Source organism: Falco biarmicus, chromosome 3 (assembly GCF_023638135.1).
Source record: "Falco biarmicus isolate bFalBia1 chromosome 3, bFalBia1.pri, whole genome shotgun sequence".
In the NCBI taxonomy this organism is placed as follows: Eukaryota; Metazoa; Chordata; class Aves; order Falconiformes; family Falconidae; genus Falco; species Falco biarmicus.
Window position 1 is genome coordinate 59927457 of NC_079290.1, and position 27655 is coordinate 59955111.

The 27655-nt window shown below is 41.0% G+C and overlaps 1 protein-coding gene across 2 annotated transcripts in view; it reads left to right on the forward strand.

Moving 5' to 3' along the window:
* Nucleotides 1-27655, forward strand: part of ARHGAP28 (Rho GTPase activating protein 28) — an 80262-nt gene that overhangs the window by 43910 nt on the left and 8697 nt on the right. For both annotated transcript variants that reach the window (XM_056331444.1, XM_056331445.1), the window contains exons 3-12: nucleotides 2402-2619; nucleotides 10968-11055; nucleotides 13002-13159; nucleotides 16869-17034; nucleotides 17143-17234; nucleotides 18463-18540; nucleotides 23292-23454; nucleotides 24587-24669; nucleotides 26487-26684; nucleotides 27383-27526. In XM_056331444.1, the coding sequence (XP_056187419.1) occupies nucleotides 2402-2619; nucleotides 10968-11055; nucleotides 13002-13159; nucleotides 16869-17034; nucleotides 17143-17234; nucleotides 18463-18540; nucleotides 23292-23454; nucleotides 24587-24669; nucleotides 26487-26684; nucleotides 27383-27526 (1388 nt within the window). The remainder of the gene's footprint in view (nucleotides 1-2401; nucleotides 2620-10967; nucleotides 11056-13001; nucleotides 13160-16868; nucleotides 17035-17142; nucleotides 17235-18462; nucleotides 18541-23291; nucleotides 23455-24586; nucleotides 24670-26486; nucleotides 26685-27382; nucleotides 27527-27655) is intronic.

Genomic DNA, 27655 nt, shown 5'->3' on the forward strand with positions numbered 1-27655 from the left:
TGAAAGTGTAAGGGAAGAGGAAGTCATGGGGTATTTAAGATGGGAGTGATGTGCAGAACTGCTTTAAAATTTGGTGTTACAAGGCTGGGATGCTTTGAGTTATTTGAGGCTATATCTGAAATTCAAAGAAAGGCACACCTCTTGGCTAGCAATCTCTATGAGAAAAAGAGAACCCTCTCAATTATCTGTTTGTCTTCTGGTGGAGCAGAATCAAACACAGTATCAAGACCCTGCTGTAGATGTACCTACCACTACAAAAATATTGTTTTGTAAAACAATATGTTTTTCTTTTAGTCCTCATTTAAACCTATGCGTCATAAAATTTTGAGGTTTTTCTAATGCAGAAATTCCTTCTCTGTAATAGTTTTGCTCCTCTGGTTGTTGTCGTTATTTCTTAGTCTATTGTTTGTGAGTGGTTGGAACAGGAAAAGGGCAAAAGCCAGAGAAAACAAGTCACAGGGGTGGCTGGTAAGCAGGCAGAATTTCATGTCTGTTTTATTATTGTTCATAGCATCATGGAAGCCAAGTTTGATTAAAAACTGAATTCTTGGAAAGAATGTGTCAGGAGGACAAAAGCCAAAATTAATATAATTAGGAAACTGAAACATGAATGGATGTGGCTAGAACAGCAACACATGGAAATGAAAAAATACCTTGTTAGAAAGAAGACTGAGGAAGGCAGAAGAACTGTTGGTTCAAACCTTACAAAGAAGGGAAAAGAAAAGCCTGTCATCCTATCGGTGGATACAGAAAGGATCAGAGTAGAGACAAGCTGTTTCATGGGATACAGGGCTGGTCGCGCCCTTGCCTAGCAGAGCAAGGGGTTTAGAAGCAGATATTTTAGTAGAGCTTTGTAAAGAGACAAGGCAGTTAACAATGAAGTCAGTGATGGCACATGTGTAGGAAGCTTTCACTTGTCCCTACAGCCCAGTCCTGTAATTTTCATTTTTGTGTATCTAACTGCCAAAGTGCAACAAACTGGTATCTATCAATCTGCCTGCATTCTGATGTCAAGAAAAGGCAATAACGGGAGACTGGAAATACCAACCTGCCATTAAGACCAGTGCTGGGACAGGAACAATAAGTGCATTGACTAGTTGTTTTACAGAACATGCTGCACATTAATCCATTTCCTGTTTGACGTGTTTATGTGTAATATCTCTTCTTCAGCCAAAGCTGGAATGCAATTATTGTCTTGTCTCAAGCAGCATATTGCTGAGCTAGGGTTGTTCACAGAACTAAAATGAAGGACCTCAAAATCTCCTGTGTGAAGAGAGACTTTAAAAAACTGTGACTGCTTGCTTTAAAAAGCAGACAAATAAAAAATCAATGATGGCAAAATTTAAAATTGCTAAATAATTTGGAGAAGGTAGTTTGGGAGCTTCCCGTTGTTTTACAGTGACAGGGGATATTGATTTAATGTAACAGGCAGCAAGATGAAACCCTCCATTGGCTTTGCATGGCAAGATTTGGGGGTGGGGGGGCTGCAGGTGTGGCTCTCTGAGAAGATGCCGTAATCTTCCCACATATCAGGTAGATCCAGGAACAAAAATGCTTTTTCACACAGTGTGTAATCTTTCTATGGAGCCAGCTGTGCTGTTGAACCAGTTGAGAAACAGGTATTGAATAGGATTTAAGAAGAAATTAGTCACTAATCAAGATATCAAGAAATGCTAGGATGCAGGGTGCTAGCCAATCTTTAATTATCAGAAATCAGGATGTACCTAGCATGCAAGGATAGCTATTTCTTCATCTTCCACCTCTACCTGAACGCTCTGATACCTACCCCTACCTGACCCTTGCTCTTTAGTGAACAGCTCTAGCTCTTAATCATCTTTTCAAAACAGGCAATTGGACTAGGTGGACATCACACTTCTCTCAGTGTGGCATCTACACTAGGTGTCTGATTACCGGCTGACTCTCTGGCATCTCAGATCTCATCCTTAGTGTGCAAATACATTATTGTGTTGCATACACTGCTTCAGCATTTTTGCTTACTCTAATTGGAATACCAATTAAATTTCCACCTGCGAAATAGCCTCATATGGTAGAACATGGTAAAAATGGTAACTGAGGGGATTTATGCTCTTGAATGAGGCATTAGTTTTTAGCTACCTTGCTGTGTCAGGCTAGTTATTCTACTGCCTTCTTCACACAAGTATGTTGATGCACAGGTTAAAAATGTCTCTTCAGTTCTTCTAAGCCCCACCTGTGAAGACACCGCCAAACCAAAAGTTAACAGTATGTTGACAAAACTAAATTAACTTACAGTTGTGGCTTAAGATTGGAAGTAGAGGCTTCCCAAGGTAAAGGCTAAGGCAGTGGTCCATCATGCTACCTCCCTTCCTTCGGTCCCTTCTCCCTCCCTTGACAGGCCTGGTAACATTCTCTTCCTCCACAGAAGGGGAGCTGGAGGCAGAATGGCTGCAAGATGTAGGTTTATCTACATTGATCTCGGGAGCTGAGGAGGAGGATGGCCAAGCCCTGCTGTCCACTCTGACCCGAACTCAAGCTGCCGCCGTACAGAAGAGGTACAACACCTACACTCAGACCCTAAGGAAGAAGAACAAGCACACAGTCCGGGATGTGCGAGACATCTTTGGCACCAATGAGTCTTCTGTAAGTAGCTAATACATCCTAGGGAATGCTTTTGAGCTTAATTTTCATGCATTTCACAAGTAGGTTGTCAAAGCTTCTACCAGACAGGAACCCTTTTCTGCTGACAATGTACAGACAGACAGTAGCAGTTCCTGACATTAAGTCCAGACTTTTGATGCTGTATTTATTACATTTTGAGAGGTAAGGAAGAAACCATATGAAATAGATCGTGTACACTTTTGCAACTAACCTGTAACATAATGTTGTATCTGTTGCCAGCCTTTCTCCTGCAATCTCCTATCAAGACTAACATTTACTCCTTTATTTTTTGGAAACTGGTGAGTTACTCTTGGCAGCTATTCAAATTTTTGCTGGCTTCTGGGGACACTTGCTATTTACTCAGCAGTCTCAGTGGTGAAGTAAAACTTCTGTAATGAAGCAACTGGGGTTCAAATATGCATAAGCAATTAAACACCTGCCAGCATGATTGCAACTGGTACACTGGCAGCTACATTTCACTTTGAAGCAAATGAGAATCTAGTAACTGTTCATTCACTTCATGGCTTCAGAAAACAGCATTACATCTGCTGGTTTCATCCACTTTTCCATTAATGCACCAGTTCCTATCCTTACGTGTTTTGACTGGTGAATGCAGTCAAGTGTGTGAGTTCAGTCCAATGCTCAAAGCAACATGCATGACTTCACATATGTCATTCATGGTATCTTAAATAGGAGTCACCAATAAGCTCACAAGCTCATCTTTGCAATTAATATTAAAGTTCTTGCCATTATAAAACTCCAAGAAGCTCTTTTTCATTATGCAATTGCTTTGTCCTTTTCTATTTGTCCTGCCTTCTCTTCAAGCCTTGGTGTCCTGGATAAATTTAAAACTTAAAACTAGGAAACAAGATTGTGGCTGCATAGTTATATTAAAATTACAAAGATGTAGTGGTTTGGGAGTTAACTTGCTTGTCTCCAGTTTAAGTATCTGGCCTCTTTTGAACTTCTTGCACATATCCCACAAATATATCCAGAAGCATTCAGTAGTTTCCTGGGGGCAGAGATCCTTGCATGAGAAATCATTGTGCATGTTTGCATGAACATTAAAAAGCTGATGTCACTTCTTATTAGATTAGCACAATTCTCCTGATTCAAGTGTTTGCAAACCTTAAGGTATTTAAACTTTTTTTAAACCATAATAAAGCTAAAATCTCCTAATAAATTTCAATCAGCCAAATAAATGTTGTACCCATTTTGTTGGATGAGCACATTATTGATCTGGTTTTCACCTGCTTATTTTTCATCTCAGTTTCTCACTTGCTAAAGGAATCAGGAGCTTCAGAGCCATTGCCCTTCAAATCAGTTTTACCTGCTCTGAAATTCAACACACTTAGTAGTTCTGCATTGTGAAAGTCTGGGAAATAAGACTGAATACTAATTCTTCTTCCCACAAAAAAATGTGCAGTTCTGCAGGATGCTTACCTACATGTTAAACACAGATACCCAAATACAGCAGCAGAGCGCACCATCACCTCCCTCCAATGGACCAAAGAATAGATTGTATTTCTAAAGGCCTGCAAGGTTCCCAACACCCTTTTGGCATTCCCATTGACCATTGCTCCTATCTCTGCTGCTTATTATGGGATTTAGAAACTTTGTCCTAATTAATCAGCTCCTCAGGGATAAACACACTGCAGGGGGTCTTGTGCCCTGGCCTGAGGGTTTCCCTAGCAGTCCTTTGTAAGAGGTATCAGCTGAAGCAGTCCCTCATGCTCTGCTGCCTCTTTGGGCATGACTCTACAGCTGTCAGTGAATCTTTGTAATGAATGAGTTTGAGAAAGTGATCCACATTAAAAACAACCCAGCCAAAAAGAAGAGCAACAGGGGACTGGGAGGGATAAATCTTGTCAGCACAGCTGCTGAAAAGAGGCTGGTAAAGACTCCTTGAAATGACGTGCAGGAGTTTTTCTTTCCTATGCTCCTTTTCAGTTGGGAAGGGAAGAACTAAACATGTTGCACATAGCAAAACAGCTCTAATTGTTTTACATAACTCTGTAATCCTCCCCATTAGGAGAATGGATTTACACCTTCTTCCCCACCCAAGCATGGCAGGAGCCTGGAGGGGTGGGTCACAGGATGGATGAGTCTCTTCTCTGGCTAATGATGAGAGAAAAGGTGATTAGCTCACTAGGGTCACCTGAGATGAGATTTAGGGAACCACTGAAGGGGCATAAATAGTTGTCATCCAGAGTGGGGAAAAAGGGAAAGGAAGCACAGATTTGCTCTATTTTCTTCTTTCTGTTCTGGGGAAAAAAACCACCCTAAAAACAAACAAAAAAAAAAAACAAAAAACAAACCACCACCCACAAACAAAAACCCAACAACAAAAAAAAGCCTGCCTGCTAGATTTTTTGTTATTACTTCCTGGTGTCTGTCTTTATGGGTCAACACAGAGAAAGGGTGCTTTTTCTTCATCCTGCCTTGAGATCCATCCCCTTAAGGCAGGATTGTTCCTTCAACCACACAAGTGGACTGAAATGAAATTAAGCCATATTTCATAGAATCATTTAGGTTAGAAAAGACCTTTGAGATCATCAAGTCCAACTGTTAACCCAGGACTGCCAAGTCCACCACAAAACCATGTCCCTCAGCACTGCAGCTGTGTGTTTTTTAAACACTTCCAAGGATGGTGATTCCACTGCTTCCCTGGGCAGCCTGTTCCAATGCTTGACAACCCTTTCAGTGCAGAAATTTTTCCTAATATCCAATCTAAACCTCCCCTGGCATAACTGCAGGCCACTCCCTCTTCTTCTGTCTCTTGCTATCTGGGAGAAGAGACTGACCCCCACCTGCCTACATCCTCCTTTCAAGTAGTTGTAGAGAACAATAAGGTTCCCCCCAAGTCTCCTCCTCTCCAGACTAAACAACCCCATTTCCTTCAGCTGCTACTCATAAGACTTGTGCTCCACATCCTTCACTAGCCCCGTTGCCCTTCTCTGGACATACTCCAGCATCTCTGTGTCTTTCTTATAGTGAGGGGCCCAAAACTGCACACTGTGTTCAAGGTGCGGCCTCACCAGTGCCCCAGTACAGGGGGACAGTCACTGCCTTAGTCCTGCTGGCCACACTATTTCTGATACAAGCCAGGATGCTGTTGGCCTTCTTGGCCCCCTGGGCACACTGCTGGCTCATGTCCAGCTGGCCGTTGACCAGCACCCCCAGGCCCTTTCCCACCAGGCACTTCCCAGCCGCTCTGCCCCAGCCTGTAGCGCTGCGTGGGGCTGGTGTGACCCAAGGGCAGGGCCCGGCACTGGGCCTGGCTGCACCTCATACAACTGGCCTCGGCCCATCGGTCCAGCCTGACCAGGTCCCTCTGCAGAGCCTGCCTGCCCTCCGGCAGATCAACACTCCCCCTAATCTTGGTGTCACCTGCAAACTTACTGAGATTGCTCTTGACCTCTCATCCAGATCATTGATAAAGATATTAAACAGTACTGTCCCCAATATTGAGCCCTGGGGAACACCACTTGTGACCAGCTAACGGCTAGATGAAACTTCATTCACCACCACTCTTTGGGCTCAGCTGTCCATCTAGCATTTACCCAGAAAAGAGTACACCCGTTCAAGGCATGAGCAAGCAGTTTTCCCAGGAGGATGCTGTGGGAGATGGTGTCAGAGGCTTTACTAAGGTCCAGGTAGACACATCCACAGCCTTTCCCTCATCCACTAGGTGGGTCATCTTGTCGGAGAACAAGATCAGGTTAGCCAAGCAGGACCTGCCTCTCATAACCCCATGCTGGCTGGGCCTGATCCCCAGGATGTCCTGCATGTGCTGCATGATGGCACAGAGGATGCCCTGCTCCATAACCTTCCCTGGCACCGAGGACAGGCTGACAGGCCTGTGCTTTCCTGGATCCTCCTTCGTGCCCTTCTTGTAGATGAACATCACTCTTGGCTATCCTCCAGTTTTCTGGGACCTCCCCGGTTAGCCAGGACTGTTGATAAATGATGGAGAGTGGCTTGGTGAGCTCTTCTGCCAGTTCCCTCAGTACCCTGGAGTGGATCCCATGTGGCCCCATAGACTTGTGTGTGTCTAAGTGGAGCAGCAGGTCAGTAACTGTTTCCTCGTGGGCTGTGGGGACTGCATTCTGCTCCTCGTCCCCATCTTCCATCTCAAGGGGCTGAGTAGCCAGAGAGGAGTTGGTCTTAGCGTTAAAGACTGAGGCAAAGAAGAAATTAAGTACCTCAGCCCTTTCCTCATCCTTTGTGGCAATGTTCCCTGCTGCGTCCAATAAAGGATGAAGATTATCCTTGGCCCTCCTTTTGTTTCTAATGTATTTGTAAAACCATGTTTTGTTATCTTTTATGGCAGTGGCCAACCTGAGTTCCTGCTGGGCTTTCATCTCTAATCTTCGCCCTGTCTAACCTCGTGACATCCTTACAGTCCTCCAGAGTTACCTACACCTTCTTCCAAAGGTGGTAAACTCTCCTTTTTTCCCTGAGTTCCAGCCAAGGCTCTGTTCAGCCAGGCCGTTCTCCTCCCCTGCCGGCTCGTCTTTTGGCATATGGGGATGGCTTGCTCCTGCGCCTTAAAGACTACCTTCTTGAATAAATTCATAGACCCCTTGGCCCTTCAGAACTATCTCCCAAGGGTCTCTGTCAGTCAGGCTCTTAAATAGTGCAAAGCTGGCCTCTGCAAGTCCAAGGTAGTGATTCTGCTGACCCCCCTCCTTTACTTCTCTGAGAATCAAAAACTATCATCTCAGATCACTATGTCCAAGACGTCCTCTGACCACCACATCACCCACGAGTCCTGTTTGTAAACAGCAGGTCCAGTGGGGCATCTCCCCTGGTGGGTTCACTGACCAGCTGTCTCAGGAAGTGATTGTCCACATACTCCAGGAACCTCCTAGACTGTTTCTTGTCCATTGAATGCATTTCCAGCAGACACCCAGTAGGTTGAAGCTCCCCATGAGGACAAGGGCTAGTGATCTGGAGAGCTCTCCCAGTTGCTTGTAGAATGTTTCATCTATCTCTTCATCCTGGTTGGGTGGTCTGCAAAAAACTCCCACCAGGATGTCCGCCTTGTTGGCCCTGCCTCTGATTCTTGCCCATAAACACTCAGCCCTATTGCCACCATTATTCACCTCTAGGCAGTCAACGCTCCCTGACATACAGACTTACTCCATCATCTCTCCTTCCTTGTCTATCCCTCCTGGAGAGTTTGTAGCCATCCATTGCAGCTCTCCAGTCTTGTGAGTTATCCCACGATGTTTCCATGATGACGATTATATCATAGTCTCCTTGCTGCAATTTCCTTTTTTTGTTTGGTGGTGGTTGGGGTTTTTTATCTCGAAAAGACCACTGTGGAAAGGTGCCATGATACCTGCAGGCAAAAGGCAGCACCTGCACTACCTCATTCATCCAGGAGTGACGCCTTGGCAGAACAGCATGCTGCAGCTGAGGTGCTTCTGCTCTGCTTCAGACAGAGCTACACACAGCCGGTTCGACAAAGAGTCACGCTACTGAGATTTAAATTGGATGGTTTATTAACCACAGTGGCCTGGTTTTCCTTACAGCTGGTACCCCACTGGTTCCATCAGAAGCTATTGGCTCTGCTAGTACTTGAAGCCCAGAAAAATCAACAGCAGAATACAAATGGAGGGAAAAGTTGATTTTGTTATTGGAGGGAGGAAATGAAGCATTGTGCTCGCTAACAGCCCAACCCTGTACATTGCGATCAGCTACCACTCCTCAAGAGTTTTAGAAACTTTTTACTTGAGAAATGCATAAGAAAATCATGTCCTAATTAAAGAAGAATCACTAACACAGAGCTATGTGCATGAAAAGGCATTTGTGATGACAGCGCTTGGAAATATTAATATATCCAAACCATGGGCAACTTGTGTCCTGACTAGAACTACAAGGCTATCTTCTTTTCCCTTTATTTCCCTTACTTGCAGGGCTGACAGTAGAATTTAGTCACTTTGATACTCGAATGATTTGTTTTTACACCATCTACAATGATGGTAACTACTAAAGAACTATCTACCTACCTTATCTCCACATTTTCCTTGCTCTTCTGGTTTGCTCTTCCCATTGGAAATTCCTGTGTACATTGAGACAGTAAATACTGGGCTCATTTTCAGTATCAGATAATGAGAACTGTCTAATGAATCACTTTCAGTCAGAAATCAGGATATGAGAAGTCTTGTCTAAGCTGGAGCCCCAGCCAAATGAATAAAGCTGTCCCGATTTAGTTAAGGACACAATTTGACTATTGACCTTTTACATTCATTAAAAGCATGAGCTTTCAAAGTTTTTTAATCTTTTTTGCTAGAGAAATAATCTGGATCTTTAAAATTCAAGCATTGAAATGGTTTTATTCCCAGTCTTCCCTTGCTTTTGATCATATTATCATAAGATTAAAAAAAAGGGGGAGGGGGGAGCATTGGTCCTGTTTGGAAGAGATTTTCATAAAAGATACATAGGTTTTGCCTCTTTATACACTCTCACTGTGGAGGCTAGGAAATGAGACCAAGAATATGACATTTTTAGCTATCCCTGATATTACACACAGTTCACATTATTCAATTGCCACAAGCCAGAGCAGCCCACAGGTTGTTGTGAGCACTGCTGAGTATGAAGAAGAGTTGTGCTGTCAGGTCCCCTCTGCCAGCTCCACCGTGCTTAACAGACCCTGCTTACCACAGCCACTTCACTATTGATTTCACCTGTGTAACAAGGCTGGAAGGTTGTTTTTTTCCTTAATAAGCTTGACTCAATGTAAACCTATTCTGAATACTTCAAGGGGTCAGTGAAAGTAGATGAGCCAGTTGCTAATATTTACCATTAATTTCTCCATCTGGATCTTAAGCAGCAGAAAAACTGCTTTTATGTTTCATTTTCCCAAATTGCCCAGGCAAGTATAACCATCCCCTCCACGTCCATGCTCCCACCTGAAATTCATAATGCTTTTTTATCTCCTAAAACCTTTTGTGTAAATGTTAAGGGATTTTGTCATAAAAGCATCCTACAGCTCTTCTTTTAAGAAAATCAATGGTCCTTATAGTCTTCTGGCAAAGGAAGACCATGTGACTCAAATCCCATTTGCTATCAAGTTTGTGGGCTGTTGAAGGGACTGTCTCAGGAGAGATTTTATTCATGTTGCATTTGACTGTTACCCAAATACCTCAGAGGATAAGACTGAATAAAACAACTGCAACATTATTTCAGGCTTCCAGTTGTAAGAGCTGCCTGTCTTTTAAACATCTGACATTTTTTAGCAGCCTGAATGTTGCTCCTGTGCATTGGCTGCAAATGGGGAAGGCAAAATTTCTGCCCTGAGGCATTGCTGCTTGTTGATAAACAACTGATTTAGCAATTTAAAGAGCTGCTACTGGGGGCTCATGGGGTCCTTAGCTGCTGGTTCAGCTGAAAATCTGGAGCTGCTCCATCAGGATGGGGTGAGGGGCATAGGGGGCCATCAGGTTTGAGAAAGGGGTGGCTCCGGAAGGATAGCAGAAAAAATACAAGAATGGCTTGGGACGCTGTAGTTATTTTCACTGAGTACCCTTCATAGCATATTTACAATCCCTGACTTTTCTCTTTTTTAACCCAAGAACATGCAGATGAGCTGCTACTGCTCCATGTACAGACAAACACTCATATTTGTCTTTATGAGTCCCAAAACTGTTGAGAACAAGGGCAAAACTCTGCTGCTGAAACAAGGTGACAGTGCTTGAAAGTCATCCCCTGGCCTTTTGAGCGCCTACTCTGCTGTGCCACACACGCTTTCACACAGTGCAGAATAATTTCTGGAGTGAAAATAAATTAAGTTGTTTTTTCCCTAACACTGTTCTTGCAGTTCACTGATAAGGTGTTAGTATATAATCTATGGGAGGGTATCCGTCCATTAATAATTTGCTGGTGCCCAAATCCAGAAAGGCAGTGAATAGCCTGATTTCTGACAGGTGTTTGGGACAGTGGATATTGAGAGTCCTCAAAAAGATTTGTGGCCAAAATGATTAAAAGCAGGATGGATTACAATTTGACGAGGACCTTTCACTTAGTACAATTATGTACAGCAATTTACTTAGCTAATTTCCGTCATTATACAGGACAGGACTCATTAACTACAGCAAGCTGCAGTATTACTGACCTCAACATGATCCAATTCTGTGCAGCCTGGGGAATATTAATGCTCAGCCTTGGCTATGAAAAATGTACTCTGGTGAATTACAACAGGTTGTTTAAACTTGGCAAAAAAGTGTAAGCTGAGAATGATACGCTGTTGCTTGAACTGTAGCAGTTTCTGTCCATAGACGTTTACCTTCACTGCAGTCTGATCATTTTTCCTTGCCTATCAGCCCACATTTGAGACAGTTCCAGTGTCACCAGTTCCTTCTAATGGTATCCAGCTTCCTGGGCAGAAGGCAGTTTGGAAATCAGTTAGCTGTGAGTATGCCAACATGTAACCAGTGTTCCCTTCCTCCTAGGAAAATGATAGACAGAAAGATCCTTTTGTGGTTCAGAGGTTAGCCCCCTCTTTCATGTTGGGGCCATGGTGCATATATTTCCTTAAAATCACCGTCAGCTTATTGTCATGCAGGAACCAAAGTTTCCCGTTCAAGACCGGTGTTGTACAGACACAGATTGCTGCCCTTGAGACATCAGTGTCTAAAAAATACTGATCATTGCAAGGCTGGTAATGTAAAAGTAACCTGTAAACAATATTGCGCAGAATTTGTCCAAAATGTATCAGCAGTGTATTTTCTTGTTGCAAATCATGACAAGAAATATGCATATTTCCTTCAATTTTCTGCTCCAGTACTGCAGAAACTGTAATATTAGAAATGTATAAGTTTTCCGGGCTCTGCCCTATTATTTTCATCTACTAATGGTGTTATTTTGGACATCCCTTAAACACTTTGCCCAGACAGTGACTGACAGCACTAATAAAAATGATAGCTCTGCTCTACTTACTGTCTGGATAACTGTCAGCAGCCTTCCACAGAAATGTCCATCTTCTCTTTTGAAAGGTCTTCCCATCACCATTGTTCGGGGTTTAACTAAAGGGATATTAATGCCCGACTTTCTAAACTAGTCCCTTACATGTTTATCTTTGGATATAGTGCCACAGACATTTTCCTTGGTTGCAAAAGCTGCTCTGCTGATACCTCTGCTCCACAAGCAGCTGTACTAGAACAGATGGGGAACCAAATGGCCAGGGGGGTACAGTGTGTGGTCCCAGGTCCCAGGGTGAAATGTGAGATGGAAAATATCTTAAGTGGCTTAGCCATTAGGTAACATATAAGGCCACAGTTCAGAAGCCATAAACCACTTAATAACGCACTTAGCTTTTTCATACCAGACTTGCAAATCGAAGGGCATTGCAAAAAATGTTTGAAGTCCCTGTATCTGTAAATACAATGATTCAAAAATCACGGGACATGCACATGTTTATAAGACATGTAATTCTTTTTAATTCACTTTCTGATTTCCATGGCTTTTGAATACACTTGGGTCATGTTAGTAAATTCTTCTCTGCAGTCCTGGGGGCTGAAATTTTATTTCACTTCCAGTGAAAATTGTGATTCTGTTCCAAATGTGTGAGTCTAGGAGCTGGGCCTTAAGGGAAACCTAAAAATTGTCCTGAGATGTGACAGATCACTCATGAAAGTTGGCAACACTGGAACTTATGCTTGTTAACATGCTTTGGACTCCATGACAATAGGGTGTTTCTGTACTTGATTTTACTGATTTCAAAAATTTTCCTCTGGCATCCACTAATTTCAGGAGATGACTATATTTTAGAGTAGAGCAATAAGTTATTTTGCAATATCTACCAGAAATTCCAGTAGATATGGCATTTTTTAAACTGAAAGATTGTACATCACATCCTGTTTCGGCGCTACACACCTAAACTAGCCACTGTGAGAAATATATGTATGTGAGCATATAAAATACATGCACAATGTCTAATGATTGTAAATAAGTCAATAGTGACCTGAGAAACTGTGTCAACAGGGTTTTTCTGTCAGGAACTTTTATTTTTAATTGTTCATTAGACAAGTGCTACCACAGTTTGCTGGCCTGGGTAGACAAGGACAGAGTGCAAAAACTTGGTAATTCCTGATAAACAGGAAGTTCCAGCTTGACTATCTTTCTCACGAAAAGCAACAAGTTAAATAATCTAAAATGAAAATAGGCAGTTTATTTCTAAGAGGTTATTTCCTCCAGACAAAACAGGAACATGCTGTGGTTTACATTGAAATTCTTCTTTGAAGCACTTCCTTTATTACTTTCTCAAGATTTTTATCATCTTGGTTCAATTTTTTGATGTCTCTGTATTAAATGCAAGTATACATTCAACATTCATATACAATTTCCCTTATTTTCAGCTAATAGCTGTCTAGACTGCGGACTAGATAAAGGCAGCCCACCTGTAACAGAAGAGCTCTCCTATGAGGTCTCTTTCTCAGAATCCATTACAGTCCTTCCAAAAACCCAAGAATGGCCGAAAAACCAGAGGTTCAAAAAGGAAGACTCTGCTTTGCCTGTAAGTTTGTTGTCGACATATTTCCTCAGTTGTTTTTCTTTAATGCAATAATTTCCTTCTTTATATCCTCAGCACATTGGAGTCTGCTAGGACACGTTCGCTGTCCTTTGCTACGTGTGCTTTACAGAGACGCCCGCTGTGCCCACCTACTGTTTGTGACTGATTCCCAGGGAGGCACCAAAGTTAATCTGGATATCCAAGCCTGGCTTTCACTCGTACCCATCACAGATTAATGTGTATAACTCAGTCCACAAATATTGCATCATCCACACATTTTTCACATTGAAATAAAGACCAGTAACTGGCACTAAAACTAGCAATCATTTTCATTACTGGTCTGCTTTCCTACTTTGTTCCCCACAGATTATCTGCCTTTGTTAACACGCGGATTTAAAATTGCTTCACAGATGAAGGGAGGAAAGCGGGCCTTAGTCCTGCAGCAGTACTGATTGCCTCCAATCAGTATTCAGTACAATTATACTGTAGGAGATACTACATGAATGGTTAAAGGAAAGTTTATCGTATCATATCACCCAACCTGACATACACTAATCAGTTGTGTCATTATCTGGAATTATTTCTTCAAGTCAAGGAAATCAGTTTTCTGTTTCCATCAGCCCTCACAACATCCATTACTGAAAACTGGAGTATTAGGTTTGCGCTTCAGATACCCCCTTTTTAGTGAAATGTATGAAATAAATTATGTAATTTTTTGTAAATTATTTGGAAGCATTTCCTGAATGTTATGATGTCCTGAAGTCCTGAACTAATCTGAAATTGTTACTATCCACACAGACATTGAATTCTCTGAGAATTATCCATTTGTCCATCTCAGGCACCACCAAGGAAGAAGAACCTGAGATGCAGAAGTAAGCTTCCATGTTGAAAGGAGGGATAAGATACCAAGTAGATTACAACTGATGTGAAATCCCTGTGCTTTAGTGTGTCTGGTTGTGTGGTGGGGATAACTTGGTGTCCTGTGGAAAGTAAGGATATGTCTGCATTCATCATGATTTTGGCAAACTGAAGGTTCATCCTTGCTCCTTGTAATAGCAAACCTAAGACCCCAGCCTTCAATACACAGATACAGACACGCACACGCAGACACACACAGACACACAAACACACAAATTGTTCTCTGCAACAGCTTGGACAATTTCCAATTGATAGAGCAGGAAAACTGGTGACAAACAGGAAAGAGAAGATGCCACATTGAATATCATGAACCTCTGGATGCATAATTGTTTAGTATTAAAAAGGCCAACACTGTGCTGGAGATGAAGTACTCTGCATGCAGGACATCATTCTGTGTGCTCAGAAGAATACACGAGGAATATGCCAGGTCATCACAGACAGTTTCTGAATAGAGTCAACAATTATAGCTGTTGACATTGGCATTACTTTTACTTCATATGCTGCCACTCGTGGTATTTATATTTTTCCCATAATGGCTCAGACTGTAATGGGCCCCAGCAAAAAAATCAATTTTTGCTCTGTCACACAGAGAGACGAACCACCTACACTCTGAAGAACTGTCCCTCCTTTCCCAAGGTGTGCCAACAGGCCAGACTGAAGTCTACACAACATCATACTTTCGCCAGGGCAGGTCTGACACATTAATCAACTTCACTGACTGCATATATTGAGCTGCATGGAGAGAGAATACATATCACAAAATAGCATGTCCCCTGCAGCTCCCAGAAGAGCCAACTCAACATCACTGCCTGCATAGGGTTACATGCAGTTTCCCCAGTGTAGGACCATGATCAATGTGATTTATTGATGACACTACAGAATAAGAGTAAGCATTTCAGGCCCATTTTAGTACACTGTATAGTTTCACATAGAAGCAACATATCACATAATATCAGATATGATCCTTAGCCAAATGCTAGTAAACTCATTCCAGGATAACACAGCCTCCTTCAGTGCTGGATATTGTGTTTGTAAGAAAAATCACTGAAAAATTGTGACCACAACAGAAGAGAAAGGCCCAGACCAAAACCTCGTGTTAACACTGCATCACATCATTAGTGACACTAGGAGTCAACCAGCCACCATGGAAAGTCACTGTAGCTACCCTTCATAATTGATTTTGGAGTGTTTGTCATTTTTTCTTGGCAAATATTTTTATTCCTCTGTCCCCTCAGAAAATATATGTATACTGTGTGATTTTTTTATTTGCAAGATGATTTATTGTGCTTTGACTGCTTTTGGACTTTTTGCATCACTGGAACCAAAATGCATAGATAGTTCTTAGTGTTTTATGTATCTTCAGAAGGCTATTCTCCATGTAGCTTTTGCTACATTATTAAGTCTCAGTATAAGAGTAACAGTGAAATTGCTTCATTCTAGGAAGGGAAGATTCTGGCCTAAAGTGCCCCAGAAAGCACGTAAATTAGTTACTCCATCCCCTGCATTCTTTATCCCCCAATCATGATTAACCTCTGTTGAAAGACCATGAGCAATATGATTTAGGAAGTCCTCACCTGCATGACCTACCCATCCTTTGCCCTATCTTACTTTTGAAATACAGTATGAGTGTAATTCCTTTTTTATTCTTTTTTTATTTTCTTTTTCTTTTTTTTCTCTCTTTTTTTCCACGTTTTTTCTTAATCTGTTTGACTGGCTTAATCTAAATATGGGTTAAACCTACTGAGACCAAATTCATTTTAAAAAGGGAGGACTGGTCTGAAATCTCCAGAAGCAAAACATTATTAAAGGCTGGTTTTCCACTCAGTTCCCTAAAGAGAGGAGATGATTTGTAATGCTGTTTATTTATACCTCTGACTAAGAATACTGGTTTAAATTACAATTCGATTAAAAAAAACCCCATGCAATACCAAATATCCCCAGTTCTTTGAAAAGCATGAGTTTTATTATTACTTTCTTATAATGTCTAACAATTATGTCAAAAACTGATGGGTATTTGTTCTTTTTGACATTTGTACAAATACTTCTGTCATGACACAACATTCTTGGCTCTGGTCCATGACACTGCAGTTTCTAAAATATGTAGACATCTTCACATGCCCCAAAATTACTAAGTATCATTTAGGTCAAGGCTACTTGAATAAATTATTTCTTAGCTTCTGGGAGTCCTGTTTCTAAGCCTAAATGCTTCTTGAGCAATAAAAAGTGCCAGTAAATTGGTAGGTTGGCATCAACACTAAGTGATTTTCCTTCTGGGCTTTTTGGCTTTTTCCTTAGATCTTTAGTTTAAACTCTCCTGTAAGACCTCATAATATGCAAAGCAGGCATGAATTCATTACACACACACAACTGACATATAACCACATCCATGATGAAATGTATCAGCTGCTTCAACAGCATTCAAAGACACTCTGGGGGAGGCCAGAAGCAGAGCAACATGTTTTATCCTGCTGAAACTGGGCAGAAGCTTCAATACCGTGTACCTCATTTGTCCCAGCTGGAGTACAGGCACTGAGGTTAATACCTCTGCTCCAGCATTGCTTACCAGTCAAACTGCAAGAGAACATGATGAGCAAGAAGTTCAATTTTACATTTCAGTTGGATGCAAGTTATGTCAATATACCGGGCCAATATATAGGGTTGTAGTTCCACTCTTTGGTGTTACCATCTACCCGAACACGACTTCCTTATCACATACAGGCATCTCTTTCAAAGCAAAAAAAATCACTTCCTGTAATTTTTGTGCAAATAAAGATGCGACCCATCTCTACTGTAGAAATTCATTGTTCGGAAAAGCCGGTTTGGACTGACAGAGGTTGGAGACCTTTCTCCTGAAGACATGAAGAAGATCCGCTACCTCTCCCTGATTGAGCTAACAGCCTTCTACGACGCCCTGGGGGTGGAGCTGAAGAGGAACCGCGCAGAGAGGGTGCGGGGACGAGGTACCGTGTCATCCCCATGGGTGCCACTTGGGTGCCACTCAGAGTTGCAAAGAAGACGTGTGCGAGGCGTGTTTCCTCTGCTTCACATTTCCTCTTATTATTTTTAAGAAAACGGTCTGTTTGGAGTACCTCTCACCATACTGCTGGAGAATGATCAAAAGAAGGTTCCTGGAATAAAAGTTCCCCTCATCTTCCAAAAAGTGAGTACAACTCAGCCTGTTCAGCCACTAAGGTTTGCTTTTCTGTCATTTTCATTGACACTCAGCATCAGATAAAAGAAGATGCAAGCTTTACAGACTTGAAGGTATCTATGGATTGTCTGTCTATATGTTGTAATTTAAAAGACTTGTGACAAGGAAATGAATTTTTTTCTTTTTTGTGTTTCATCTGTAGTAGGAACCTCTTTTGATTTTTGTGATATGATACCATCCGGGAAAGTTTGGAAAACAAATGTTTGGCTTTCTGTTTCCCCTTTTCACTAAATTAGAGCACCATGCAAAATTGTGTGTGTGCACGCAGAACTGGCAGAGATGAGTTGTCTCAGAAATTTTAATTTCACGTGAATTCAGATGGTAGTATTACTTGGCTATTATTTCAGAATGGAAGCGGTAATCTCACTGAGGCTTGTATGACAAGACAATGTGATTTATAGAAGTCATTTGATAGTACAATGACATCCAGAGGTTGTCTTGGAGACACGTACAGAGACACGAGCACATGTGCAATTACACAGGTTTACATGGACTTGAAAATGCAACAAATTTCCCTGTAAATACTGACAAAAGACAAAGTGGTGTGGAGTGTCCAGGGAAAGACTGACATGACCGGAATATTTACATGACTTTGTAGTCAGCTCCATAGCTCCCCTGTCAAGATACCATGGGAAATTAAATGGATCCAACATCTAGGGCAGGAAGCAGACCTGGTGGTGAAAATATAGAGCTATATGAATAAATACTAGGAAATGATTTTATTTTGTTTCCTCGCTCTAAATTACGTTAAATCAAAACATACTTATTTTTTTATAAAGAATTACAGTGGAAAGCCTATTCCTTTATTCACAGAAATTTCAAACTAAAATACCCTGGGACCATTTTCTAATCTGAGTTCTCAGATCCCACAAACATGTTATCTATAGACCTTTCCATTGTGCTCCTCAGGGAAAGACTTAAACATTTCTCAGAGGTTAATTTTCCCTCAAAACACTATTGTGTTTTCTGTACTGTGCATACTCTGTATTTCAAGGTCAGGAATATGGAGAACAAATTAGGAAGGTTTATTTACATGAGCTGGCTTGTTTTCATTAGAAAATTACATATAAATGTATCTTTTTCAGATTAGTTTCAGGGATACCTAGATTGAAAAAAAGTTAATAGTATTTTTAAGTGTCACTGAGTATTTTCCTGGGTTTTGTTGGCTTTTTTTCAGTTGCTGCTCAAGCTTGAGGAAACAGGTTTAGAAACCGAAGGAATTCTGCGAGTGCCTGGATCTGCCTCCAGAGTGAAGGTACATGCTTGTGCCAGTTTTCTGTCTCCTGGACCACAGACTCCATGTTAAATAATACAGCACTCACAAATGCACGCTGCACATAAATACTGATGCGTGTAGCTCAGCATTTCTATTCCTACCAGTAAAAGGTCAGATTGGTTCCTGGGAACCAATAAATCACAGAACATGTAGTCTCTTGTTTTGCATTTGTTAACATTCTATATAAAGCACAGACTTGATGTTGAATGCAGTTTTTCTTCATGAAACATTGAGGGATCCTTTCGGTTTAACTCTGCTGTCCAAATTTACCATGATCTTATCTGCATTTTAATTTTTTTCAGAAAGCCCGGGCTGCTAAACTGAGCGAACTTCAGATAAAGATCTTATTCCATGTCATTTTAACCTTTGTGTCATTTTATTTCTCATTTATCTTCTGTGATCTCACAATTTCATGTTCCAAGTGAGAGAAATTTGGCCTGTGTTCACTGTTTGGCAGCCTCAAGTACTGTGTTTTCGCAGGGTATTTGTGGGCTATGAAGGCAGCCCAATAACCCAACATTGCGGTGCAGTAATGCTTGCAATTGTTTCTCTAGACTCACTCGATTCCAGCAGCTGGAAGCCTTTGGCAGAGGCAAGTTAGGAAAACAAGTTTTTTCTGAGCTTAGTAGTGTCTACCTCTTTCCCAGAGTTTTGGTTGTTTCCAGAGGTTTGGTTTTTTGGTTTTTTTTGTTTTTTTTTTTTTTTTTGGTCTGGTTTAAGCAACTTTTTTTAGTACATCCCACTCCCACTTTCTCATCCTCAGGAAAGCTAATCTTGCTTTCTGGGGCTTGAAGTCTCAACATTGTGGCAGCCACACAAATCTTGGGGATTACTAAATGTCAGTGGGCTGGGGATCATAAAAAATTACTACAAGAAAAAGCAGCATTACGTGAAACATACCGAAGACAGGCAGTAACATCCCAGCTCCCTTTGGCTTGTGGACTGATAAAAGCACTCCGCCTTGCGAAGTGCCACATCTTGCAGAATTTGGCTTGTAATCTTCAGCTTCCTCATTTTTTCATACACATACCTAAAGTAGTATTTCAGACAATCTCAACTTTTTTCCAACATCTCCAGCGAGATTACACAGCAGGGCTGTGCTCTAACTAATTAAATTACTTTCATATTCTTTGCATATACTCTACTGCATCTTTTTCAGTTCTTATTCACAACTTATATCCAGGGAGCTGCTATGACATATGACTTTATATGTAAGTTTCCTATACTGGGTGGTAAGTTAAACTGCCCATATGAAAGTTTTAAATTATTTGAGTTTTGGCTTCATTCAAGTCTGTCCTACAAGCCAACCAGCAAGGGAGAGTTTTTTTCAAAGCAGATCCAGATTTCCTCCTTCAAAGCCCTCATACATTATTATGACATTAGGATTTGAGGGCATTCCAATTTTATTTCAGTCTTGTTTGGAGAAAGAAAAGGCATGTGGAAGTGATTAAAGGTTAGTCTTCTACAAAACAAAGAATAGAAGGTATAAATACAAGTTTTTGCTCTGTAATCTGACTTGTAACAAAAGCTCCAGTGATCCAAAAATGTAAGACGGCCTACTCTAGGATCTTCACGTTTTAAAAAATATGCAAAAGCATTTTGTAAAGGTATTAGGTATATATACAGGGGGCAGGGTATATATACAGTATATATATATATATATATATATATATATATATATATGCTTGCCTGTGTGGAGTTGTACATTAAATGTTTACATTTCAAAAATCTTGCTTTCTATTTCTATGGCTTTTTCCCAGTTCTTGCCAGAAAAACATGGAGTAATTTTTTTGCCCTATTGTGCTTTTGATGAGGTGAGGATTTCTGTTCCACATTTCCCAGTCAGTTACCAGGACAGAATTTAATCCAGCTGTTTGCATAGATTATGTGCAAAGGATGTGAATACAGAGGAAGGTGAGATAGCCCAGATTAAAACCAGTAAAATGTGCTAGTGAAAATGAGATTGTAACATTATATACCAAATCCTGAATGACTTTCTATTTCCTTTTGTGCCAACCATTCTGCTTCATTATGTGCGACCATATATGATATGTAATTTCCTTCCATTCATGTGAGACACAGTAAACAGAATTCATTTTTAAAAGCTTTTCTGTCTGAATGGACTAAGCTTTTTTGTGTAATATTAAATTAGATTTGACAAATTTATAAATTACATTTGACAAAAACATGATTTGAAACCTGAATATTACCTACAGATATATTTTGTCATAAATGGTCTCACAAAAAACAGCAACAAACTTCCTACGGATACGGCAGTGTTTGGGCAGTAATAATTGTGAAAGATGTGTTATTTATGGATACACTTATATTACAAAACCATCCTTCAATCTTATTAATCCAACACAGTTTTGAGGAGCTTGCACTTTCCAAACAGTGATCTGGGTTTAAAGCCAAATTCCATTCTGTCATGTTAGAAAGTGGGGGTTTCCTCGAACCCTTTATATTTGATCTGTGTGACAGTTTCCCAAGAAAGACGAGACCCTTGTGTTCCACCAGCCTGTCCGCTACCTGCGTTTGACAGCCCACGGTGTCAGGGGGTGACTCGACTGACCCATTCAGGGACCCCCACTGACAGCGTCACTGAGTCAAACCCCTTGTCGCAACTAAAATCTCTGGAGGCTTACACAAAATGAAAGTTTAGCTGAAGATTTTTAGAATACAAAATGCAAGTTTGTGACAAAGTAAATTTCAAAGATTGCCCATGATAACACTGCAAAGTAAGCTTACGAGAATATACCTGGTAACAGCGGGCATGAGTTAGTCGTAGAATAAAGTTCGTACCCAGTAGGTGTCCCTATGGGGGAGAAAACAGGTTCAGCCCCTCGACTGATCCCAGAAGTTATCATGGAGTCTTCCCTGACTTCTCCCCTCTTTTGTTCACTTTTTACACTTCACAGTACATTGCATATTAATTTATCATTCACAGGATAGGTTATAAGCTTCTAATGCCAATTAACACACACCCTCAGATAGCGCTGCTGAAGTTTTTCACTACACATGCTCCCCGAGCAGGGTTTTGCCCTCCTTCAGGGAGTCTGTTTGAGTCAACGGTTGCCACCTCCCACTACCACAATCACCTTTGTCTTGTTTTCAATTAATTTTCTGTTAACGTATGAGGGTTGTAACACCTTAGTAGCTTGTCTTCTCTTGCGGCCAGAACTTCTTCACTTGAATGCTCGTTTCTTAGATAACGGTGTTCTTCTCGCTGTCTGTTGTCACTCACGCTTCCCAAGGCTGACTCCCTTGATTAGAAGTTCCTTCATTCATAGAGAGTGGATCAGCTTGACCTAACTTCATACACAGATGTGTTTAACATATACTTACACACTAAATCAGTGTGGTAATTCAGGAGTTTAGACAACAATTCCCCCCTTTGGACTTATTTCACTCCAAGACCAGTCCATTTTCTTTACATTTAGGTGGAGCTTGAGTGACTCTAGTCACACATATTTTTGTTACTGATTGGTATCACATACCCAGTGAGATGCAGTGGTACCTTGGAGGTGGTAACGTTGGGGTGGAGGTGTGTGTTAGTATTGCAATGAGATTATTTCATCTGGGGAGAGTAATTTTGCCACAACTCTTGGCTCAACAGTGAACATCATCTCATGTATTCTTCCTTTGACAACCGCTATGCAGCTTATCAGCTGTGTGGTGCCGCCAAGTTCCCCCTGCGGGGAGCACAGCAGAGCCCGGCCGCGGGGTCCCCGCTCCGCTCCCCCCTCCCTTACTCCTGTCAGCAGGTGCCGAGGTGGCAGGGTGCCTTGCTCAGGGAGCCGTGGTAAGGCAGATTCCATGCATGCCAAACATCCCGAAAGCGATAGCTGCATTTTACCCCAAAAAGCTTTCCATGATGCTATGCTTCTACTAGGTCCCGGTTTTCTCTAATTCCCCCCCAAAGTAATTTTCCCACACATATCTACTAGGGACCTTACTGAATGTTTCCCATTTAGACACAAATATGAAACACTGATTTCATATGAAAACCTTGCAGAACTAAACAGACCTCCAATATAGAGCAAGATGCTGACATTGAGAACAAGAGGATTAAATGGGCACTCAAAATGGTATAATCAATCTTGTCTTAGATCTCTCGTGGTGTTTTTTGGAATGTATTAAGTGGAGATTTTCTGACAGTAATGGTTTGATACTTTTATTTTTCTACAAAGTGATGAAATCTAATTATAGCTATTGGAAAAGAAAACATCTTTATAAAGACAGAAAGACCTGAAATTAAAGCCATTTGCTTAGGGCCTGTGGACTCGGATTCCAACAGGCTATGTAGCAAGTTCACTGGCAGTGAGGAAGAAATGCCACTCCTTTGTGATTTAAGGGTCAAAATCTCTGGAGAGTGTTTCAAACAAGAAGAACAGCTGTGCTAAAAATCCTTTTTAACTGAATTTTCTCTTTCTAGTTCTAAGGCATTGCACAAAATTGTCTTGTTTTAAAATGGTTCAAATGGCTCACTGGCAGAAATCTAGCTATAGCAAACCGAATTTAGCCTCTCCTGTAAAATATCCCCAGGAACCTGATGTGTTAACCTGCTCTGAACTCCACACAGCTCTACCTAAACCACCACTGGTTTAGGGCTACTTTAATTCAACTGCAGTGTAAACCTGCCGGTTGTTTGTAATGGGATTTCTGAAGTGGTCTCAGACTGCTGGGTCAGAAGCAATGACTGAAGGTCAGATGTTCCTTGTATCTTTCAGAATCTTCATCAAGAACTTGAGGCAAAATTTTATGAAGATGCTTTTGACTGGGACCAAGTACGAAATAATGATGCAGCTGGACTGCTGAAAATGTTTATAAGAGAACTCCCAAGCCCACTCTTCACAGTAGAATATCTGCCTGCTTTCATCACACTAGTGGAAAGTATGTGGAAATGAGTTAATGTGGACTGATCTAGATCAAATGTAATAGTAGACTTCATATTTTTTTCTTTCTGAAGTAGAGAGAGAAAAAGGCTCAGTGCATTGCCTAAACATTTACATTTTCTGCAACCTTTCCTTTTCAAATAGAAAAGGTCTGCATGTAGCTAATAGCATAGACTCATTGTGTGAATGACACAACTGTTTAATGTAAGATTTGAAACCTGTGAGCAATTGATGACTGAGCAATGACTTTCATATACAGACTCTGATTCACCCAAATTATAGATTTCACAAACAAAAATTTCTGCAAGGTAAACTCAAGTCACTGCCCTTTAGCTGATATTCTGTTCATTTCACTTAAAGTTTATGCTGAGGTCAGAATGTTTGTACAAAGATAGGTGTGATCACAGAAAGCTTCAGGCAGTCGGGTTTTGTTTTCAGTGTACACACACGCTCTCATTCTCAGTACATTTTGTTCATTTGTCTTCCAGGAAGAATGCAGTAGTAACTTGCCACACTTACTGATTTCATTGTAAATTCACTTCAGCTAGGACAGAGTGAAACTGTCAGGATGATGAATTTATTAGGCAAATTGGTGCAGAAAAATTAAGACCTTTACATAAGGTTGCAACTAAGTTTTCAGTGTCTCCATGAGGTAGTTGAAAGGGCACAAGGAGGTGACCCTTTTCTCTAACCTTCTCCTACTTGAGCGTTCTTGTGAATCACAGACTACATGCAGTTATGATCACTTAGTAATCTGGAGGAGAAAACTGAACAGGAGGTGTCTGCACAGAATAAAGTAATTTATTCCTTGCAACAGATACGCTGTCCACAGCTTGCACTCTTTTTTTTTTTTTTTTTTTTTCTCCAAACCTCTCTTATCCATCCTGAGTGGATATAAAGTCTTATCTTCCCCCGTGATGAAGACCCAATATGATGAGGAAAACCCCACCCATTAGATTGGTTTTCTGTTTAGGAATAGTTAATCATGGGAAAGGCTATGGTTAATCAACACCTAAACCTGCTAGTCTCAACTAGACAGTGGTTTCTGTGTTTCTGGAACTGTTGACCAACAAGGTTTAGATTTTTTTTGCAACTAGGATGTTAAAAATGCTTATTATTCACGTTCTTAGAAATTTCTACAATCAAGTTACAGCTACAAGCTTTGCATCTGTTGATCATGCTGCTGCCTGAAGCCAACAGAGACACAGCCAAAGTAAGTTCTTTCTTCATTTGCTATCACCTGCCATCTGTGGTGCTTTTGACTTTTAAATGAGAGACATGGTTGTTGTTTTTCTAACAGTCAGTGATCAGACGCTGCACTGCACTGTGAAAGTATTCATGTGTGGGGTTTTATCATTTCCTTGAAAAGATGTTCCTGGCTGTCATTTCTTTTACAAGCAATTAAGTAATAGTTGCTGGAGGTATCCAACTGCTGGTGTCAGTAAATGGCTCCCAGGCATCATTTATTCTGGGGGATTCATTTCAAAGAGCCTTGTTCCTTGCATAGTTTGGAAAAAGAAGGTCCAGTTTCTGGTTTTTCAATATACAATATACAGCTGTATACGTAAAACACATGCTACACAAGTAGTCTTAATTATTACTAAGCTTTTATACAAAAATAGAAGTGATGGAAAAACTGAATGAATCTCTACTTCCTATTTATAATGAGATTTTAGAAATTTCTCCAATGCAGTTTCTCTTTTGTAATTCCTGGGTTTGTAAAAATGTTTTAATTGCAGTGTAGGGTACAAAGACAGTGGTTTTAATGATATAGTTTGTTGTGGTTTAACCTGGCAGGCAGCTAAACACCACACAACTGTTCACTGACTCCCTGCCCCTTCAGTGGGATGGGGGAGAGAATCAGAAAAAAAAAAAAAAAAAAAAAAAAGTTAATGGACTGAGATAAAAAAAGTTTAATGGGACAGAAAAGGAAGGGAAAATAAAAATTACGTGATGCACAATGTAATTGCTCACCACCCACTGTTCCTGAGCAGCGGCCCCCATCCAGCTTTCCCCCTAGTTTATATGCTAAGCATGATGTCCTATGGTATGGAATATCCCTTAGGTCAGTTGGGGTCAGCTGTCCCAGTTGTGTCCCCTCTCAGCTTCTTGTGCCCCCCCTGCCCTTGTGCCACCACTCCCCACCCCAGCCTCCTCACTGGTTTGGCAGCATGAGAAGCTGAAGAGTCCTTGACTTAGCATAAACACTGCTTAGCAGTAACTAAAACATCAGTGTGTTATCAATATTATTCTCATTCCAAATCCAAAACACAGCACTGTACCAGCTACTAGGAAGAAAATTAACTCTATCCCAGCTGAAACCAGGACAGTGTTGCAAAAGGACTCATTGGCAGACCCCAACTCTAACCACAGCTGCAATCCATCCTATTCAGTCACTCCAGTAAAATTCTGAATAAACTGCCCAAAAGGGAAATGAGTTTCCTTTGACTCTGCCATGCGTGTGCAGAAGTGACGTCGATGAACAACCACTGTGCTCTTCTTGCTTTCATTATCCCAGAATAAAAGTTTGGGGTTTGCTGGCAGAAATTCCTCAGATTATATCAGAAATGGGACTGGCACACTTTTGAAGAGAGGTTGATCATCCTGGTGATTGCAACATATAAAGCCATGGCCAGATACTTCAAGATAGGCACCTTGAAATCTATGAAGAAATTAACTATTCCATTGCAACACCTGTATATCTTTCCTCTACTACAGGATTTAAAGACTTAGTGCAGACACTGTACTTGACTTATAGATTTGGGATTATGCTTTAAGTGATAGATAATAATTTATCTTTCTATAATTTATATGTATTTTCATAAAATTAACATTTCTTCTGTGATTGACACAGGTAGTTGTGCCAGCAAATATTGGAGTAATCCAAATTACAATGCACAAAAATCTAAATTTCACCTCCAAGTGCAAATATAGCAGCTTTGAAGACAGAAATGCTGTGCATTTGAAAACACTACTTTTATTAATTAAATTATTTTGTGAGACTCAGCATAACAAGTTTTGTTTTTCCAGGCCTTTCTTCGGTTCCTGAAAAAGGTGGTTGCTAATGAAGGGAAAAATAAAATGAATTTGTGGAACGTTTCTATGATTGTTGCACCAAACCTCTTCATCTACAAAGGGAAACGTGCAAATCAACAAGAAATGCAAGCAGCTGCCAGCACAGCACACATTGTGCGGCTTTTAATTCGGTACCAGGACATCTTGTGGACAGTGAGTAATGCTGGTTCCCTTTTCATGGCTCCAGTACAGAGAATTATTTTTTATATGCAGCAGCTCTGTAGAAATCAAAGTGACCTTCCTAGAAGAAATAGTTAGCTAGTCTTTGGAAACTGGCTGGTGTCTTCTACATCTAGGATGAAACAGGGTAACAGATATGTCTGGATGGAGATATATGTCATCTAAGACATCCATTTTAGCATGAATTGCCCTCTGGAGGTATTTATCCCATACCATTGTTTATCCAGAAGAATGCATATGAGAATGATTTAATCTAGATACCTAAACTTGAATGAGATTAAATGATTGTTTAAAGTCTAGCCCATAATAACATGGGCCAAAAGTGTGTACTACTTGCTGGACTGCTGAAGGATGGCATGAAGATGATGAGAGTTTCAGCTCATTTCCTCATAACAGAGGGAGGGTATGATGGGGGTTCCAAAGCCTAACTCCTAATAAAGTTCCTACAACTGCAAACATCACTAAAAAATTTCACATGGTATGAAAGGTGGCCTACAGTTTCACCAAAGGAGTAACTGTGGCTTGTTAGAAGGAGTTACCCATCACATGCATTTTCTGGGAATAAACAGAGCTTCTGCTGCCTGAATCTGGTACCTTTCTAAAGCGCCAACACCAGTTTTATGGGGGAAAAGGATTACTGTGCATTCTCAGCTCCGGTTTCCTTCCTTTAGGTCCCATCCTTTCTGATTTCCCAAGTGAGGAAAATGAATGAGGCAGCAATGAACAACAGCAAGAGGCAGCTGATGTTTGACAAAGGGGTGAGAAAACTTCTGAGGAGAAAGACCATGGAACGGGAGAGACCTGAAAGACCAGAGGTGTGATAAAAATGCATCACTTTCAAGGGCAACTTTAACCAGCCTTCCTCCTTTCTTTCATAAAAGCTTCTGAGCGCGGGCAGGAAATTTTGCCACACAAAATAAGCTGTCTTGGGAGCTATCTTGAAA